The sequence below is a fragment of the Parambassis ranga genome, chromosome 16, assembly GCF_900634625.1.
Source record: "Parambassis ranga chromosome 16, fParRan2.1, whole genome shotgun sequence".
NCBI classification, from domain to species: Eukaryota; Metazoa; Chordata; class Actinopteri; family Ambassidae; genus Parambassis; species Parambassis ranga.
The window spans coordinates 19,511,074-19,532,708 of record NC_041036.1 but is presented as its reverse complement, the minus strand read 5'-3'; the positions used below and the strand labels follow the sequence as shown (position 1 = coordinate 19,532,708).

The 21,635-nt window shown below is 40.8% G+C and overlaps 1 protein-coding gene across 1 annotated transcript in view; it reads left to right on the top strand.

Annotated features, from left to right (window-relative positions):
- The window catches only part of bbs9 (Bardet-Biedl syndrome 9), a 129,881-nt gene that overhangs the window by 23,052 nt on the left and 85,194 nt on the right, over positions 1–21,635 (top strand). The window contains exons 14-18 of the mRNA XM_028425193.1: positions 7,945–8,049; positions 18,168–18,308; positions 18,839–18,934; positions 19,455–19,627; positions 19,730–19,882. Of these exons, the coding sequence (XP_028280994.1) occupies positions 7,945–8,049; positions 18,168–18,308; positions 18,839–18,934; positions 19,455–19,627; positions 19,730–19,882 (668 nt within the window). The remainder of the gene's footprint in view (positions 1–7,944; positions 8,050–18,167; positions 18,309–18,838; positions 18,935–19,454; positions 19,628–19,729; positions 19,883–21,635) is intronic.

The following is a 21,635-nucleotide window of genomic DNA, read 5'->3' as shown; positions in this document are numbered from 1 at the left end:
TCCTGGAGACCAACCACCATAACTGCTGCCTAACCTTATGTCCTTACTCTAAAATAGATTTTGCATAATTGCATAACCGTCTCAAAAGCATGCAATAAATAATCCAAGTGTAAACACAAACCCTGGCCTGCATCAGCCCACAATGGCATAGCTTAGCACTGCAAACTCAGAACCGCTCTTTCGGACCCATTGTGGTCAGATTTAGCCCCGAACCCAGCGCTTCACATCCATCGAGGTGCCCAAAAAAATGAGGAAAAAAATAGATTAATGGAGGCTGTGTGTGTTTAAATGAATACCAAGATGTGAGTTGGAAGAGCAGGATCCCTGTCATGCAGCCAAACTTAACTCTGTGATTTTGTCCAGAAAATTGCACCCTGTTTTATGGATTGCAGGGGAAGTGGCTGCTGGGCTGTAGATGGAATACTGCCGGGTGTAAACAGTAGAGCATGTATGTAGATGTAAATCACAGAATGCAGTAAAAAGAAAAAAAAGGACTTCCACTGCTGGGAAAGCTAAAACATTTTTTTACGGTAATTCCTATAAATAAAGAAAATAAAGCTGTACCTGTAACTCAGATTAAGAACTTTTAAGTACACACACAAAAAACAGTCATAAAATTACGACTCTAAAAGGTGTAATTTGTAGTCAGGTTGTACTACTTTTCTCTCAAATGGTGTTTGGACCCAATGTAGCCAAATGGTGCCATCCGTAGTCTAAACTCATTACTACTGTGTAGGCTCAAATCCAGCAGATCCTCATCTAGATTATTTGTAGGTTTTTACACCTGTAATGCTTCTTCTTTATCTCTTGTCATTTGTCGGTCTGTCCCACATTAGCTCACTACACTACCTTAAAGGTAGGGTAGGAGATTTGTAAACTCTGTGAGAGTCAGCCAGATTTCTAAAGTAAACACACGGCCCTTTCTCTCGGAGCTCACCCCGAAGCCACGCCTCCAATCACATGGATGTGCATTACCTGAAGACTTCGGCCATCATGCACGTACCTCTCTGGTGCATGCAGAGCAGGAAGAGAGTGACAACCAGCCAGTACTCTGCACAGGGTCCACTCGGAGGATTGGCTGATGTTTTTAGTGTTTTATAGCTTCCACAGATGATTCAGATTCTTCGTTTTAATGTGAAACTGTCAAACTAATCGGTTGCTATCGGATTGTAAAGAGAAGTTACACTAATTTAACAAAAAGTGCATCAGAATGAAATCTCCTACCCTACCTTTAATAGTGCGAAACAATATGTAGTGTGTGTAGTGTATTAGCTCTATATGAGCTGCACAGCGAGCCAAGCCTGTAGCTTGGCGGCTTAGTTGGCTGCTAAATGTGACATTACTTTCATTTTTTTTTTTAGCCAATTTAGTGCAAATGTCGGGATAAAATTAGCATTTAGACACAGATAAGTGTGAGATTTTTTTCTCTTTGGGAAGCTGTGATGTCATCGATCTATATACGGTCAATGATATTAACAGTTTCTGCTGCCCTTAGTGCTTAGTAAGACAGATGTGTCACTTTGTATTGTTTTTTGGCCAAAAATATACAGATATACTTTATTATTAATACAGATATATGTAGCAAAATGATATTATTATTAATATTTTGTCCTTTTTTAATTTGCTTTAATTTAGTTTGATTAACATTTGATCACCTTTTACATAACATGCAATACAAAAAAGACAGCTACAAGGGTGAGTAATATGTGGCTATAATTTAACACTAGCAACACTAATAACAATAACACAGCTGCTGTGACACCTCCCCTGTCTGTTTCCCATCATTTTATCTTGTACACTTTGTCTAACGCTTTCAAGTGAGACCTCACTTGACACCACAGATGCAAACACACAAACAAACACACACATCTCCCTGGGAACAGTAGTTTTTCTCCAGTTACTGCAGCTATTATATGCACGTCTGTGTGGGTGTGTGTGTGCATGTGCTTGCGGCTGTCACATCTGTCTTTGGTTCTCCGGCTCAGCGTGCGTCCACACTTGTTTGTGTGTGTGTGCAGTATAAGTGCAAGTGTCAACTCAAGTTTACTTCCAAACCTTCCTGCAGAGATTTGTCACAAAGTGCTTAACGAAAAACAAAGGACAAGCGAAAGTCTTGTTGCACGCGCGTTTTGTGTGTGCACATGCTGGTCAGTGTTGGCGGGGCAGGTCGTGTAAAGGAGGGGAGGTAGCGCTTTCTGACTTTTATTGTTATTCCAGTTTTTATTCGTCTCAGATGGCGACTCCATCCCCTGTTCACCACACACTGCCTTCTTTGTTCTCCCGCGCTCTCTCTCACACTTTTCCTCTCTCTCTCTCGACCATTTCTCTCTTTCCAGCTTTTACTTTCTCAGCCTCCTCTCTTTCATTTGTCAGTCTGTCCCCCTGTGGCTGTGTTTTTCTACCTGCTCTTGTTCCCTTTTTAATTCTTCCTTTTCCTTCCTACATCCCATATTTCCTGCTCTACATTTCTTTATTACCTATCCTCATTTCCCCTTCTCTGTATCTCTTTCTTTTCACTGTAAAATAAACACACACACGGACACACATATGTGAACACCTGTCATGCAGACTACAATTGAGTACTCTCATACTGCAGCTTGTTCTTATGAATGAAACAGCAGAAAATGACGGCAGTGTCACTGTGCATCTATCCATCCATGAAGATAGGCTTGTCCTTGTGAGAGGATAAAAACATTAATGGTTGTAAGTGGATGCTTAGATGCATGCAGAGTTTCTGGATGTAGCTACTACATTAAAAGTTTCCAAAACTCTGCAGCTTACACCAAAACAATCTCAGCACTGCACACCAGGGAGGAAAATATCCAATATCTAATTTTGCACAGATCTGTCCTTTTAAATCAATAATTAACATTCCAGTTTTAATATTGTTCATTCTTCTAAGCTGTTCTCTGTACCTCCTTAACACCATGATGCTTAAATACATCTTGATGCTGTATGCTAGGGCAGGACAACTAAATTTACACATCTGGCCTGTTGCCCCCCCCCATCCTGCCTGTATATGATGTCCAAATATAATCTGACCCAATTTTTTAGTGTAATATTTTAATTATTCTTACAAATTTAAAAAAAATCTAAATTGAAATACAAACACAACACTGGATGATGAATGCAGCTTCAAGAAAGATGGACACAGTATGCAATATTATTTTATTGAGCTGAGATGAAGTGCTACCTGCCTGACAAGGCAAAGGAAAAAAAGGAATATACACCATTACTCCATTGAACATTGGACACAATATGACAGTTCTAGGGTGATGACAGGAAAAAGTAGACACAACAGTATGGAGAGGGCTGACATCTCAAAGCCAAGAAGGATGCTGGTTCTGCAAGTTGAAGCAAACACTGAGTGGCCCCCATCCAATTTGAGTTTGAGACCCCTGGACTAAGCTGACACATGCATTTTATTGTGTTATACGCAGTTCATCATGAGGTATAGGAACTATTAGAAATCTGCTCTTTATTGATCACAGCAGTCATGTTTCTATTTTCCATTACCACTAACTGGATTTTCAGCGTATATCTGGAGTCATTTTTTCTTTTACATGTTGCCAAAAAGTCATCCTCATTATCATACATCACTTGGAGCTCTAACCAAAACATTCCAATCCAGTAAACTCCTCTGAAGTTGAGATTTGACGATTAGATAGTAATGATTGTACTGAAGGACGGACCCTACACAGCGATCTGACCTAATCCTGCCCTGCAGAGGTCAAAGTTGTTGCTGGACTAATCAACTTTAGCACATACACATATAAACCAGTAGCAGACGTGGAATGTCTCACAACAAATTTATCCACCATGTTTGTTTTTTTTATTTGACACACACACACACCCTGTCCCCCTCTCCTTGTGTGGTATAGATGCCCATCTCTCCAACCCTCTTGACTTTTGACCTCTTCCTAAAAGTCAGTAGTCAGTTTAACCTAAGCTGTTAAGTACTATCACCTGAAGCCTGACACCTACAGGGTGCTGTACACATTCACACACACACAGACAATGGGGAATGTCTAAAGACATTCAAGAACACACACAATTTCTCTCGGGGCTTGAGAAAAACTGCTCTGTGTGCTTCCAACTACCAACTGCGATTTTCCGATGTGTGTGCCACTGTGGGCACTAAGTCGGCAACAGGTAAAGAGCATTTTAAAGTTAAGACAAACATTGCTTGAATTAGCCGTAAAGGCTGTGCCAGACTGCTACTTTCTGTGTTTACTTTCAGTTAAACTGGTAGGTCAAAAACAATGTTTGTTTAGAAAGCATAGGAGGCTCATGCTGATTATTCCAATTTATGTTGTTGTTTTTTTTAGTTGATGCCCACATGAAGAGCAAGGTCAAAGTGAAACAGAAAATGGTGTGAAAGATGATGTGTCCAGTCTGATGTCATGTTGTAGGAGTGTAGTTATCGTAGGCAGGATGAGGTAATTCTTTGTTAGTTCCACTAACAGTCCATAGTCAGTGTTATAGCAGTGGAAAAGCTAACCATATTAACATGCAACATTAATAATTGTGAGTAATGATAACGATGGTACCCGAAAATGGTGACAGTGGAAGGGAACGGTTTTCCTTGTAAAATGTCCTAGATGCTATATATTGGAGACATATTGAAGATTTTTGCACATCGGTAATCAATTCTACTGTTTTTTTGTGCCTAACCTTAAACAGTAGTTTTTAATTTCTAATGCTACATGCAAGTAAAAATGAAACTGAAAATGAAACACTGCAGAACAAAGAAACCTAACGGCAAGAGAAATAACAACAAGTCATGGCGTTAGGCGGATCAGAACCCCAGACTCTTGAGTGAAGGTCCACTGCATTGCCTGTGTCCCCACTGTCCTAACTGCTGACACACACCTTTGTGGCTGTATTGGTCTTATGATCGGACAACATCGGTTAATGCAATCATATTACACATACACAATACACATGCATTAGCGTAAACAGAGCAACGTGTCATATATGGGACAGTTTGCCCCTATTTCTCCTTTAGCATAATTGTAACCATGTATCCTGTCTGTGGGGTGTGTTATTAACCAAATGTGGAGTTTTTTGTTTTGTTTGGGCTGGGCTAAATACTGACACATCTTCATTCTGCCATCTTCCTACATAGGCCTACCTGCACCTCACTTCTATCAACAAAACATTCTTGCATGATAAGAAGAAGTTAATAAGAGCAAAGTTTGGGTAAAAATGGTGGGAGAAACATTAGAGTAGAACCCAGGGGTATGAAAGGTGCAGAAGCAGTGAAAACAGTCGGTGAGGGTGAAAAAACTGTGGAAAGAAGTGGGGAAATAAAGGTGAAGGAGGAGTGGTAGTAAAAAGGGGGATTTCAGCAGCCTTTGTGGAGTTTGTTTTTGTTGGCAGCGGTGCTAATGGTTTAATGTGCCTGAGAACACTGGGACCAGTTTGAACAGTCTCACTGGGTTGGATCCCCGGGTCACGCAGGCAGACAATGTTACCTGGCACTCGAGGGTTAAATGCCCTGACCTGTCCAGATGCGCCTGAATATATATATGTGGTGACAAGACAGAAAAAGAAAAAGAAGAAAAGGGATCACTTTGTGTCTTCTTCGGTCTTGTTTGTTGGTCTTAATGGGGCCTGGGAACACTTAAAGCACTTAAACCAATCTGACCAGCATGACCCCTGGGGGACACAGGTTAAAAGCCTTCTGCTGACAGACAGAATGACAGGCAGGGAGTCGGCAAGGAAAGCGAAAGGAAAAGATGAAGATAAAGGAAGGAGTGAAAATGCAAAGGACAATGTGGATTCATTGCCTTTAATTCAGCTCAATTATATACATGAAAAATATTAGGCATATGTTCTGGCTCCTTTACAGCCTCTCACTGCATCTGTAGAGAAATACTGTACTTCTACTTCTAGTAAGGTGGTAAGGACAGGATAACAATGTTGGAGAAAGAGCGAGCGAGGAGGTCAGTCTGTCGGAGCATCACAGGAGTGTGGAGAGAGTCTCTGCTTTTTATCGGGGGGGGGGGGGGTGTCTTTGTCTCTTCTTTCATCTCCTCTCATCCATCTTGCCTCCTCCTGCTCTGTCTATCCTCAACTCAAGAGGCCTTGTCTCCCCTGTGTGTGTGTGTCAGTGATGTTTTTTGCTATGTTAACTTAGATTTAGAAATATATACAGTCATTTCACACACTTTCAGAAATCACATATGCACTTCCATTAGGACACACACACACACACACACACACACACACACACATACTTGGGATTCAGTCACCTGTAACAGACCGAGCTCAGGAACATCATGCCCCATTACACCACCACACCACCCTGTGTGTGTGTGTGACTGCATGGAGCCATTAGCTGTAATATATCCTTTCCTCTCTGTCTGTATTTGATCCCTGCTTTTTCTCTCCACCTTGTTTGCTCTCCGTCTCCCTCCCTCCCTCTCTCTTTCTCTAGTTTTCTCTTCCCCTGTTGGCTTTAAGGTATTTGAAGGGAAGCTACAAGTCATCGGCCGTCTCACATGCTACTTATGATTTCAGTCCTGGGTGCACACGGGTTACAATTCTTGTTAATCCTCTGTCTTCACCCTGCGTGATGATGTTTAGCATAAGCAGTGTGTGTGTGTGTGTGTGTGTACATTAAGGGATCTGGTTAACGTCAGGCTTACTGTATCCTGTTCTGTCCGCACCATGAAATTGCTGACTCTTCAAGTATGTGCGTTTCCTCGACTACGCCGTTTCCTTATTCATCATTCAATGTCTTTCTTTAAAGAGAGCTACAGTAAGAACAGTATTTCTGTTCTGGAAGTAAGGAAATCTCACTCAAAATTCAGGAACATTTGTAAAAACAACACATTACTCAAAGGGGGATTCCAAGCATAAATTACAGTCAGTGGCTGGGAAGAAAGTTGGCTAAAAAAATGGCTAAAATAAAAGCAGAAATGTTTGAGGTACAGTTTCTTTTTAATGCAGCCTAATAGTGTTTGATTAAACTCTACTGGCCTCCTAAATGCCTCTTTCTTCTAAGCTGCACATTACCAGTTTGTAATGCACAGTTTAGAGATAATATTAAATCTCAATCCCAATCCACATGATGTTAATTGGTTGAAAGAAATCCTACCTACTTTCTGCTACATCCATTCGATTGTAAAATAAAATCACACATTGCACTCTAACTGGTAGCTTCACTAATCTACACAAATTACAAATAAACAACATGTGTAATTTTTTAGCTTTGTGTTTGTTAGATGATGTACCATGTTGGTGTCATACTGTACTAAATGTGTCAGTTATTTATGAGCCAGCTTTGAGTAATGTTCCCATTAATATTAGGTAAGCTACACCTAGGTGTCCTCATTAGGTTAGCTGAGATCAAATTTCGTTTGGGTGTTTTGAAACATCCAGTAACCCGTCTCTCCTTCTCCCAAAAGTAATTGATGACAGAAGATTTTATACACAGCGACAATAAAATCAAGGTCACTCATTTTTTGTGTCTCTTAACGAATATTAGCACAAAAGGCCTTGAGCCACAACACTACTAACTGGATTTTGCGTATCAGTAGATACCAGATAATGACCTGATGCTGGTTCCTTTGCAGATATTACAAGCAGTTGTCGGACTTATTAGCGTAGCAAGCATGATGCCCTGGCCTGCTCCATGTTGTCTCCAACTACAGTATGCATTTACTGCAGATGCTGAGTTGTGAAAAGTGAAAAGCTAAGCCTCATTATCCATTGCCTGATTTGACTATTGAGCAAACATTAGGGCCAGTGAACAATAGTAATATTGGATTTGATACAACCATAGTATTTAGGTATGATGCATGTGTGGTTATTTTTATTGCTTTATAGAAGATCGAGAGCACAGAGTCGACTATACCGGGAAGCCAGTACTTTGAAAACTGCTTTATTAGGTTATTTTTTTTGTTCATGCCAAAAATGTTTGCTCTCTGCCTCCAGGCGTTGGTGCATCCACAGTTGTGGCATTTTCAGCTTTCCTCAATGGCCGATACCCTCCTGCTGACCTATCCGGAGACATCACTGTGTCCTACAGCTCACCTACAGGTAAAAAAAGTCACGTGACACATGCAAACACTACCCCTATAGGGGACTTACCCAAGAATCACTGGTAGCAATTGATTGTATAATTGTGTAATCTCTTAACTAATCACTACTCATGATGTGAAGTGTATGGGTGAGTAGTTTCCAGGAGGTTCCTTTGTTTTTGTACAGGTTTATGAAGTAGCGTGAGAATAGCTGTGAATTTCTGCTCAAGATTAAATCGCTCTACCCTTCAGTGACATGTTTTTGGCTCACCTCACACTGCATGTGCTGCAGGTTTTAGTATCTTCTTATTCCATGTCGATGCTGAACATGATGTACAAAATGTCCTCACATGAATCACAACTTTTTAGCTTTTGTTGGCCAAATCCGTGCAAATTATGAAACACATTCTTTCTGTGCAGAGGGTCAGAAGGTACGGTCAGCAGTGCCTTCAGGGTTGTTTTGAAGAATTGCTAATACCTAGAGAGTTTCTGCACCAGCATGAGCATTAGCAGCATTATAAAGCAGTCTGGTGTATAACATCATATCTAGTGTTGTGTGACAGTGTGTGCCGAGCACCAGCTGCTAACAGGGCGCTGACTTGACGTAAAGACATCTGGGCTCTTTCCAGACAAGCCCAGTTCATCCCCTCGTTGCCTCCAGGCATCTGTTTCCAGGCCCTGCTGTATTTCTGGAAGATATTACTTTCCCCTGCAAACCAACAAAACCACTCTTTATTGCAAATGTCACAGACCTCCTTTAAAAAAATATTTCAACATTTGTTCAGAAATCAGGTCATGAAAAAAAAAAATCTGTTTTCATGCTATTGTTTCCTTTGGATTACATTTGCTTTGGCAGGCCTCTGTTGGTGGAACAGTTTCCCCTCCCCAGAAGCACATTTAATGTGAAATGTCTGGAAATATTGGGAAGTGTTTCTTTCTTGTTAGGCTTTATTGTGATGCTAAGAATAGCAGAAAATAGAGGAGTCTGGAGTATTTCAGTGGACCTTAAAAGCCAAGCAGCTCCCTGCGTAGGAAGCTAATCTTTTCTTTTGGAAGGGACCTGTTAGACTGTAAGTGGAAATAGAAGTGGGTTATTACAGGTTGGAGGGAGAGGATGATGGATGGGGATGCAAAAAATGAGAAAAGAGGTGAGGTACAGGTACTAAGATGAGAACCAAATGTCAGTCAATGCAGTAACATCCTTAATTATGCATGGCTTTAAACCTAGATATAAATCCAACTGGCTGTTAATGTGAACATATGAACATATCGTGTGACCCTAGAAGGAACACACAAACCTACAGTAATGAAGAAAGCAAACACCCTGTTTGATTCATATCTTAACTTAATAATAACCATTAGGGCCCTTAGCAGGTTTTAAAATGAGGTAAATACAACTGCAGGTTCTTCCCTGAAGTGGACATCCCAGCGAATTCACCACAAGGTCTCAGAGCTCCACGTCAGACCCTACAGGCCTCAGTTAGGCCCCATTCACACAGGAGAAAGTCAATCCCGCTAGAGAAGGGTTGAATCCAGATAACCTTTAAGCTGGATACGTTCAGACCTATTTTCAAATCCGGCTCACACATGCATGTTCGCGCTCAATCCAGCTTAACCCAGCTTGATGTTGCGCTAGGTGGCGCCTAGCAGTTTATTCCTTTGTAGCCCTGTCGAAAATAAACTCGGGGCTAGTTTGAAGGATGTTTGCGGCTTTTGTGCGCGAATTGGACACTGTCCCCGTGGACTCGGAAGTATCACGTCGCTAGCGGGCTGTCAAGCATGGCGATGGAGGACAGATTGAATCATGGTGGTATTTATTTAATTGTTAAACCTGCAAAGGACCAGATGCTTTTATGATGTCCTGATACATCGAATCACAGAATTCTAAGAGGGTTCTTTTTGCCATGATTATGTATCATCGCTGATTAACATTTTTTTATGACCTCATAGCTAATAGCGAGTGGACCAACATCAGGTGGAGAACCACTCATTACAACCCAGTACACTGTGTTGCGATCTAATCCTCCATCATGTGGAGCCCTATCTCCTGTAAACTCCAGCAAAGTGGTCATCCTTAGAAGCATGTGTGTGGATGTGTGGGTTTGTAGTTGTAACACCACTGCTAATCTGCAGTAATGCCTCGTCTCCTCTCATCCTCTTAGGAGGAATGCAACCACTTTGTCTATTACTTTCTTTCTCTCTTCACTCCCACCCAGGGGTGATGATTACGCTTTCGCAACCAACCCACCCTATACAAAATACCATCCCACCCCGAGGCTACCATGCCCTCCTTTTTAAGCCCTACAAAGACTTTGACATTTAAGAAGACTGTTGACTTCTTAAGCCCTTCAAAGAGGGCTCGACGGTGGCAGGAGTAGTTACAATCTAGAAAGAATTTCATTAGTGCCCCTCTGTGATTTCACTAATACCCAGAGAGCGTGCTCTACACAAACGCACTCCAGAAGGATCAAGCGGTCAAGTTGGCATTTACAGTACATTGTTAGCTCATAACACAATGGGCATTTTCATCGGCAGCAGTCAAAGATAAGTTGTGACCGTGCGTATACTTTCCATAAAACACGGCCAGCCATGATTCATTTGGTTGCTAAGCCTGTTCATGTGGAAACCTAGGAAGCTAGCTGGCAGTCTTTGTTGTTTTCTCCTCTTGTTTTATTGCGCTTGCCAGAGTGACCAGGATCTCCGCATGTTGATGTATCCAGGACGCTGCAGTATTTTTGTTGGGTCCTGCCTCTTACAAAGTCTGAGATTCAGTTGCAAGGATGGTGTTGCCCCTCATTACCTCTGTCAAGCAGATCAACGTGTTAGATTTCTTTGGTTAGCGTACACTGTATGTATAACAAGGAACGCTTTCTGCCACAAGGCATTGAAAAAAGTACATGTAAAGAAAATATAATATATATGGTATTTTAACTCTTTGTTGTTTTAAAAAAAGAAAGAGGTCTAGTAAATCTCAAGGAGGAATATTTTTAAAAGCTGAGACCTTTTATTTTTAAGAAAAAAAAGTAAAAAAGTCTGCAGTCAATTATACAAAAGAACACCTTCTCAAACTTCTCAGCTATTATTGATATAATAAATGCTCGCAGTCATGAAACATTAAACTGATTTTTTTTTTCTTCCTCACCAGCTAATGGATCCAGAATTTCACATTTTAAGCAGGCTAATTTCTCAGCCGTTATAGGAGATTTTAGAACAGGAAAGACTGATTGAACATTGGCTGGCAGCTAGCCAGGAGCGGCTACTGTGTAGATGTGTGTGTGTGTAGGTGTGTTTGTGTGTGTAGGTGTGTTTGCTGTGAGAGCCTTCTTGCTCCATTTGACATGTCCTTTACGTTTAACTGGAGGTTTCACTCAACATCGATGCTTTTAGCTCTTTCTCGCTTTTCTTTTTCTCCCTTTCCTCTTCGTGTTGTTTTAGCCTCTTTTCTCCCCTTCAGTTTTTCTTTCTTTACTTTGGCAGCTCAGACGGGTAATCTGAATCCCAGACGAAGTCATGACAGGAGTTAGCGTTTCAGGATTAGATAATGCTGCAGAATATAAAGATATTACAGGGATTTATTGGTATGTTGCGCATCAGGTTTTTTTAGGTGGTTCGGCCATTATGCTCACAATGTGAGAACTTTAAGAATAAGCATTTACACGCTACATTTGTTTTAAATAGAAAAATAAATAATAAAAAAGACATAGGGGGGGAAAGTCCAGTGAGATTTTTACATGCTTTTAATTGTAAATAAATACATGTTTCTTGATTACAAGCATGATAGTTCTGGAAAAAAAGGTATAATTCATAAGAGAGAGTTAGGGGAGAGAGTGGCAGTTGTATAGAAGCATGACTTTCATCGGGTTAAATAAAATGTGAACACTTTGACTCAGCACCTCTGTGCCTTTTCATTGGCCTGCAACCTGCCATCTGCTTCTCATTCGCCCTCGCAGGAAATCCTCTTCGACCAATCAAATCAGAGCTTAATCTGCCAGACTCCTATTGCTGCGGCCTAAAGGTTAGAGAAGCAGCAGACTGACTCTGTAAATCCCAGAGCAGCTGGGAAAATATGGCAATAAGGAGCGAGGATAAGAGATGGTCTCCTTTTACAAAAATACACGAGATGTGTGTGTTTCTTACTCTACTCTCTTCAAATGCTGTTTGGCAGATGCACATATATGCTCCTCCAAATTTCAGACTTTTGTTCGCAAGATAGAGCAGAGTGACCGCTACATCTGCTACAAACACAATTGGGGTAAATGGGTGCTTACATATAACTTTCTAAGGTCCCCTCACTTCTTTTAAATGAGCTAAACCCTTGATTCTGATCAGTCTTATTTCTCCTTATCCCATCACAACCCATTTCCATACTAACGTCTTGTGGAGAAGCTGTTTAATTGTGGGTTTGGACACCCTATCACTTTCAGGATTGGATTGGCTCGGAAATCGTCCTCCACATGTATTTTCCAAGAGTGTGTATAAAGCGTTGTCTATAACCATGTGCAGGAGGATGGAGGTTTTCCCACAGAATTCCCTTAGTCCAGTTCATTCATTTTTTGAGGAGTGATACCTCTTTCATATTCATCTTTCATTATTGTTTTTTTCTGATCTTTTTAAACTGTTCTTATTTTCTTCTTATTTTCTGCAGAGCTTAATCCCAAAGGTAAGTGTTTTGTTTAGTTTTTTCAGTTGAGCTGATTAGAATAGAGGAAGTAGATTTGCACTCATTTACGGCACACATGCATACACACGCCTTAGCTCCTGAATTTTAAAAGATATACTCCCAGACTCTCACATGTTCACATTCCTACACACTCATGGTTTCTCAAAAATGCACAACACACACACACACACACACACACACACACACACACACACACTACTGTATATACAGGAAGAGACTGCTGCCTGCTGTTTATGTTCCTGCTATGTGATACTGTTCACACACATATACATACACACACACACATACTGAACACATTTCCTCACTCTATGAAAAAATGTAAATATCCCATTTATATCTATTTATCCTTTTACAACTCAATGCAGTTTACACAGATCATCTGTCTCACACACATACATAGAAATGCATAAACTCTTATATTACCTCTCTCGCGCTCTCTCGCACGCACACACACAGACACACACGTGTATTCCAGCAGCAGTGTTCCTAGTTGTCCTCCAGTGTTTGTTTTAGTACGTCTGAGATTGTGTGCTTTGATACAGAATAGGATGTCCTGTAATCTATAGTGGGCTTAGAGGCCCTGTAGTAGTATATGTGTGCACACACACACACACACACACACACACACACACACACACACACACACACACACACACACAATCAGTATGTGGTGTTTCTATCTGTCTAAACTGTAAATATTAATATTTTGTGTCAGCTCCACATGTTAAAAAGCTTTTAATTCAGAGTATTAGAAGATTAAAATACAATGTGGCCTAAGGGTCACCTGGATCAAGCCAACAAAGGCAACAAAAGGCCATCGTTGTGTAGTTTGACCTGTCCACTCTTTGCTGTCGAGTTCTGAATCAATTATTTGAATCATTAGAAAGTTTTCCAGATGTTTCCACCAGCAGACCCCTCTCCTCCCTATTGCTCTAACCCGTGCTGTCTTCAGTTGTCTACAGTTACTTGTTTCTTCAGCTTTGATACCCATGTACCATTGTGGGGATGTCTCTACATATACACATATGTTGGCTGCTATGCATTTTGATAGTCTGATAAAGGGATGGTGAGGAGGTCAGGACAGGAAAGTTTATCCACACCAATGTGAGAAGATCATTTCTTTACTGCAACCACACTTTTGATTTTTTTTTTGTACTATTAAGAATCAGGAAGCTGACAAATACACAGTTATCATCCAAATACTCATTATACTGTATGTGCTAATGAGCTAGAACCCTTAGTCGAGTTAGTCAGGAAACAGTTTAGGACACTAAATGTCCATAACATGTCAAAATGTATTAAAAAATTAATCATGGACAGTCAATCAATAATGAAACCAATGATCAGCTGCAGATCTAGTAGCCTGCAGAATTATGGTTCCCAGCTTTATGACTAGCAGTGCAGAAGTACACGCAAGTTGCATAATGTCCATTTACTTTTGGTGACACAGTGTATTTAGCTGTTGCATGATAGAAATGACTGATAACTGAAGACTTGGACATAACTTGGTAGGAACTCGATCCAGTACTGTGGTCCTCTACTCAAATAAACTCCTTGGTCTCACTCACTCTCTTTCCCAGTGTCTCCTCTAACTCACCACACACATACACACACACACAGATTAGAGCTAATTGGAACCAGTCCTCTGGAATGACAGTACAGCATCAGTGGTTGCATATTAGTTGACAAACCGCCATTTCCTGCATCAACCATATTGCAAGTTAAGAGGACTCTTACAGCAGAGTCAGTGAGATGTACTGTCAGGAAATTGACACGTACTGTCCCACCTACTTAAACACCGTCGCAGACCATGCACACCCCTCCGTGGCATCGTGCAGGTGGTTTTAATGTTGTGCCTGATGTGTGCATATTTGACATAAAACACATCCACACTCTTAGAGATGTAGTATGTGGGGAGTGTTTTTTGTAACACACACCGAGACACACGCAGGGAAACTTGCGTTTCTGTGACCTGGTGACGACAGGCAGGGATTGTACAGATGTGGGCAGGGACGTGACTATATGTACAGATTTACAGCCACACACTCAAAGTGGTGACTAGCAAATGGCACAGCTGAATGTGAGGTGGAAGAATGTTTCCCATGGACTTTCCAAGCCCTTCACGACCTCCAGTCCCTGCACTGTCTGTGTCATATTTGCCCTCTTTAACTTGAATTATTTTATTATGTCACTTTTTTCCCCAAGCCATTATTAACCCCATAGGACAGGATTCCCTTATTGTAACATCAAAATAATAGTGTTTATTCTATGTGTTTCTGCACATTGTACGCCAGGGGTCATTTTTAGTAGCCTGCTGGATAAATCTTGTTTTATTCACTTCAGGAGGAGCATCTGCTCTTACTCCCATTTCCACAGATTTCTACCCAGATAAGCCCCACACAGCCAATCACAACCCTTCTTCTAATTGATGCAGGTTTTATACACTAACTGTGTAGATGAGTGCCTTTAAGAGACTTGTTCACCAGACTGAGTTGTTTCTTTGCACAGTGTAGGTGTGGAATGGTGACATTCTGATTTTATGTTAACTTAAAGCAAAAATGTCACAGATCTTATTTTGAATTATCTAGGTTTAAAAATGGATAGAAATAGATAGTAGCTATAGGTAATTCGCTGTTGGTGTTTTTTTTTCCTAGTACCTCATTCCTCCAGTTGCCTTTGTTAATTATTAAAATAAAACATATAGATAACATGATTAAAAACTCTTTTCATACAAATATTTTTTTGTCTGTGGTATACGTTGAATCACCTTATGCTTAGTACAGTGTATGGTTTCAGTGTTATGTTACCAGCACAGCTCAGTGCAGTCACATACAAGTATTGGTTTAAAATAAGGGGTAATACAGTCTTTATACATTCAGATATACTTTACCTTAGTGATGATTATTTTTCTAAGCATACCTTGGTGTTTTTGATTTTTTTCCCTTCCTTTCAGGTGGCGTGTGGTTTCATTCATTTCAGTATGTTATGAAATTCAACTTGGACAGACTTGAGACTTGGGTTTAGTCAGGCAATCCATCACGGTGTACATCATGTCCGCCTTGATTATCGTCAAACTTACTGTAAACATATTGGTTCGGCTTGAAAAATGGTCATCTGTGAAGGATTTTGAGTGTTTGCGATGTTTAAAAAAATTCAGGGAACACTTTGTCTTTAAATAATATGAGACACACACAAAAAAGGTTATATTTGAAGGGATCTGGATCTGATTTTTGCTGTTTTTGTCATGCTGCGTTCACCTGCTCATGTGGAAATCCAGCACTAAAGCTGGATGAGAGAAAAGTAGATGAAACCCAGACATCAATAAGGTCCTCTAACAGCAGAAAATAGTTAACATTTCAAATCAGGTTTGCATTTATATTTAGTAAACCTGCTCCATATTCACTTTGACAACGTGTGTATCTAACCAGCACTGTTGTGACTGTTGGATTTGATTCGTTGTTTAACTATCCGGTGATCCAGAACAAAGTGTCAATGAGAAATTAAGCGAGTGACGAGAGCAGAAAGTGGACATTTTCTTTCCCCCTCCTCTTCCTTCCCTCTGTTTTCTCCTGTTTTCCTTGGCTCTGCCTCTTCCCTTCTTCTTCTTCTCTCTCTCTCTCTCTGCCTCAGTTCATGTATTCAAACCAAATTGAATTTTTCACATAATCACATAATAATTGCTTGTCTGGAATGAAAAAGGTGCACAGTAGTTGTAGGTAATTATTACTATCTCTAATAACCTGGAACTTTTCATAGTTAAATTGTCTCTCCCACCAACACCAGCTGTCAATTCTTATATATATTTATTTATTTCTGCTTGATTTTGTCCCACTCTGATCATTAGCTCACCTCCTCTCCTCTCCTCTGGTTACCTCGCTCCATCTCTTCTTAACGACTGTTTTCTTCCATCCCTCCTTTCCCTCGCTCTGTTATTCTAGCTAAGTGTAGATTTCTGCCAAGCTCAGCACTGCTAAGGCTCAGGACACAGTTGTAGTTGGCCTTAACTCGCCTCCTTCTTCTTCTTTTTTTCCTTCTTCTCTCCAACCACTTTTCACAAAACTTCCCTTTTCGGATCTCCGACAAAAACGCGCCTCTGCGCTTTTTTTGTTGACGTTGAGTCTCATGGTGTCATAGCTCTCAGATACTCATGTAATCTGAATATCTCCACTGTTGACTGTGTTAACAAAACGTTAACCCGAGTGCTGTTTGGAGAAAAAGCCTTAAAAAGGCGCTGCTGCGACCTTGTTTTAATTCACCGTAGGGGGGTTTGGTGGAGATGGGTGCCACTTAAAGAGGAAGTGGGCTCTGAGTTAAAGGTTGTTTTTCAGGAAGGGAGAGAGGGAGCAGGGATACTGTAGATCAATGTAAAACATTGCAGAATTAATTATTGTCACAGCTTTGGTTTATACTTTCTGCATTTGTAACTAAAGGAGTATAATTATTTGCACAAGTGCTGTCAGTCTTCTTCTTTGATGACTTCCAGGTAGTGATCAGCAGACACCTAAGCATAGTCTTCCTTCCGGCCGTAGCAAGAATTTTAGAAAGACCAAGATCAAAAAGTGAAGTTGCTGTAACAAAATGTGCAAAAATCACATTTTATCTGAATGTTCCTTTATCACCTTGAGATGTGTCCAGTACTAAGTCATAAAAATGGTCACAGTGCTGGTAAATGTCGTCAGGAACACTTTGACATGGAAAATTTCACGCCTCTAAAAGATTTTAATTAATATAACGAACAATCATATTATGTAAAAATAGTTTTTAGTACAGAAACGTAAAAAGTTTTTCATTGAAAATTTCAGGGTGAACAGTTCAAATAGAGGTAATGAATAGAATGATATGAGGTGACATCTCAGGTTTTTAAGAATAAATAACATATAACACATGTTTATAATAGTAGTAGTTGGGTTAAATACATTGTGCAAACCATATTTTTAAATGAAAATTTACTGACATATTACTGAACATAATTTTTTACTGAAATTCATAACTTTGCCCTTTTTGGCTGCCCAGAGCACACATACCGTAACACCTTGTATAGACACGCATCAAAAATCATTGCTCACAGCACACAGCTGATCAAAGCTCAGCTTTAATAGTAGCAATAAGTAAAAAATGCTATTAGCAAAAGAAGCATTTACTCCTCTGAAACAATTAATGATGCATCTTGTTATATGGTGTTTGCAGCAACATAATTATTGCACCCAATTATGGCCATAGTCTATTATTTGTTACAGCAGCACACTGTACTTTACATTAGCCACCATGAGAAGTAAACCAAAAGCACCTTCTTTAACTACATTCCTTTGTTTTAGTTGCATCAAATTAATTATCACATTAACTCTGCTAGTCTGTTCATTATATTACTAATATACCATACACACACCATAGAACTTAAAGGCCTTGCTGGAAAATGGGAAATGTTTTTCATTGTCAGTGTGTTTGCTTTCTCTCAGGAGTTCCCAGGGTTCTCCAGTCCAGGTTCAGTCTTCCTCTGGCGTTGGTGTGTGTACCTTCCTCTCCAGCCAAAAACACCAAGTTTAAGATCACTGTGGACACCAACCAACCACCAGTTGACCTCAGCTCCATCTACAGAGGTGATCCATGCTCACTATCTTCAGTTTTCCAAACCATTTCACTGTGATTAATACTGATGGGTAGGACTGTGTGCAGAGTGGATGCATGCTTAATAAACGGCTAATGATTTTTAATGACATGTCAACATTGTGAATAAGAGCCTGCAGGGGGCAGACTAAGAGATGTGAATGTGTATATATTTATATGAATAGTCAACAGCTGTGTATCTGTGTATGGCTGTGTATTTATACAAGTTTGTTTATGTATGTTTATTTATTTGCAAATCTGTGTCTGCGCTCATGTTTGAGTGCTGGGAACCTCTGTTCCGTTTCCCTCTTATCTGACGATCAGCCACAGTCTAAACACGTACCCGATGTTCGTCCCGACTGTGTGCTTTCTACGTGAAGAGGGATTTGTAGGAGCCTAAATTGCATCTCTTTGTGAAGAGTGTGACTGTATCTTGTTCACCTTTGTTGGCGTCCTGTATCATGATAGGCTGCACTATCTGTCTCATCACTCTTGTTTGGTGACTTTCTGTCTCTCACTGCAGAGTTTTCAGCAAAGTCGGAAGATAAGGATGGGAATAGTTTGGCTTTCCAGTTTCTGTCAGGAGCCAAGGTTACCATGACGGCCTCCAAGACCTCCCGTGAGTTTGACAACAGCATACAGTGCAGATTTTTCACAACATACTGGAAGAAGGATGGCCCAAACTAATGCCTTTAATGTTAATATACTCGCCCCGACTACTACAACTAGGAATTTACACAATTAAACAGCAGCTATGTTCAACATTAAATATAGCCTGTGCACTGTGCATGTGTATTTTCAGATCAAAAAAACACATTCTGCATTGTTGTCAGCATTTTTTTTTACCATTGTGTGGCTGCCGGCTGAGTGTTTGTGTAAAAGTGTGTACTTAGCCCTCATTGCTTCCAGTTTCTGAAAACAGAGCAAAAAGTGTGTGTGTACACAGCACATGTGTGCTGCACAGCCTTGGCTGCATCTCCACAGCCTTCTTCTCCTCCTCTGTACTTTTAGCAGCATCTTTGACAACACAGCACTGCTGCCCCAGTTGGGGCCACAGAATTTCACTCAGTGCATGTTCCTGTAGTCATAATAATAATAATTATGAGGTTCTTTAAATGCGTATTTGTTTGGTTTTTTAGAGCGTTACCGCATTCAGAGTGACACGTTCGGGGACATGTGGTTGGTGGTGAAGGAGCTGGTTCAGAGGTTTGACCAACATTTCTCTAAACTGGGTGTCAAGGACTTCAAGAAAAGCTTCAGTGGACCGCTTCCACTGCAGGAGTACTTCCTGTCTGTAGACCACCACTTCCAGGTATAAACACACACACACACACACACTCTGGCGTTACCAGTGAAAATGGCAAATGTGGTAAACTGGTGCAAAATGTCAAATTGTGTGTGTTTACTGTGTTAGCTGCGTGTCAGTGCTCAGCAATATCAGGACCTTCTGTCGGAGCGAGCGGTCCAGTTCAGAGCCATCCAGCGACGTCTGCTGACTAGGTTCAAAGATAAAACCCCGGCACCACTGCAGAACCTTGACACACTGCTGGACTCCACTTACAGCCAGGTCAGACACACACACACACACACACAGAAATTAGAAAGCCCATGGAAGCTTTTTGCAGTCGCTTTGACAAGGGTGCTACAGGCCCCCCTGTGGCAACCTGCTGTGTTGTCACTGAAGGTTGCCACATTTTATTTTACTTTATTTTGCTTCATTAAAAATGAAGAGGAGGTCATCAATGCAACTTAATATTACAATCTGTGTGTCAAAGTAGCTTATATGACAGAGTATACCAATAACAGGCCATATCTGTTTAAACGTACATGATTTGGATTGTGTATCCAACAGGGTGGGAACTCACAGCTAATCACCTAAACAGGAAATTCACTGGATACAACACACTCTGTAAATCACATCATCCATCGCTGTGTGTATTTTTTGTCACACTACTCGGGACTGAGGACATTTTCAGGTTTCCGGGTTGTGGGTTTCTGATGGGCATTGTGATTGTGTTAACACTGAGGCAAGAGGCTCGATGAGAGACAGGAGTGTACACGTGTATGCAGTGTAGCTGAGGTCAATGTAAAGTTGATTTTAAAACAAAGCAACAACAAACAAGCTTTTGTTTAAGTCCGATGTCCTGGAGGGTGGAACTGTGTTAGTGTCACAGTGAGTGTATGTGCCAACGTGATGGTTGCTTGCCTTCTGCTGTTTACTCTCGAGGCTTACTTGGCGGTCGTCACTTCCACCATCCATTAGCTTCTCATTAACATAGCAAAGTTGGGTGACATCATCTCTTCATTAGCTGTTGAAGCTGTCAGTACGTCACCATTTGGCTGAGTGTGATCAGAGCAGCTCTCTCTGTACGGCCCAGTGCATTAGCAATACATCCATTTAATGCAAATCAACTTCTAAAATTTCGTTGGAGCTTAATGAGAGGAAATGAATGAGCCTGTTGAAGTTCTTAATGTCATTTTTACCCAAATAAACAGAGTTCACCTTGGGTTAGCTTGGTTTTTGCCAGAATAAGCAATCAGGGAGCCTGATCTAAACATGTCCGCCTTTAATGTTAATACACTGACTCTGTTTAATGTCACCTTAACAGTTTAATCAGCAGCACTTAGTGTGGTCATACTTCATCTGCAGGGTCTTCTCACTCCTTTCACATTCTCCTCCTCCTCATACATACTGATGCATATTCGGTGTTTGACAGCGTCATACATACATGGAGCAGAAGGTAGCATTTTGGCATCAGTTTTAATGGGAATATGTGTCACATAGGTTTCAATAGAAGTCCGTTTGCAGCAATGTTAAGGTGACCTTCTTATGAAGATATTTTTTTTTTTTATTTTTTTTTTTTTTTTAGATACTGTATTAATCCCAGAGGGAAATTCGTTACAGCTGCTGCACAAGCAGTGTCAAGCTGGATCCATACTCCGCGAGACAAAGACATTTTTCCCCCCTGCAGACGTTACGCCCACAAAATGACGTCATTTTTTGTCTCTGACCGCCCGCTGATCCGCACTCCTGTGCACAGGGTCCGGGCCGAACTTTGTCTTTCAAGGCTGTGCGGCAACCATGCTGTGATTGGTCGGAATTTATTGTGGGCGTGATGAAAGTGGAGAAGCGCAAGAGCCTCTCCAGGTATATAGGTAGGTGTATAAACAGCACTGATTCAACAGATTTAGATAAGACCATACCGGTTTGCATGATGAGCAATAAAAGAAAGAAAGAAAGGCAAGTCAGGGTGATTTGTCACCAATAACTCCAGACAGCCGTTCACACATACCAGATGGTGACTGTTATTACCATTCTA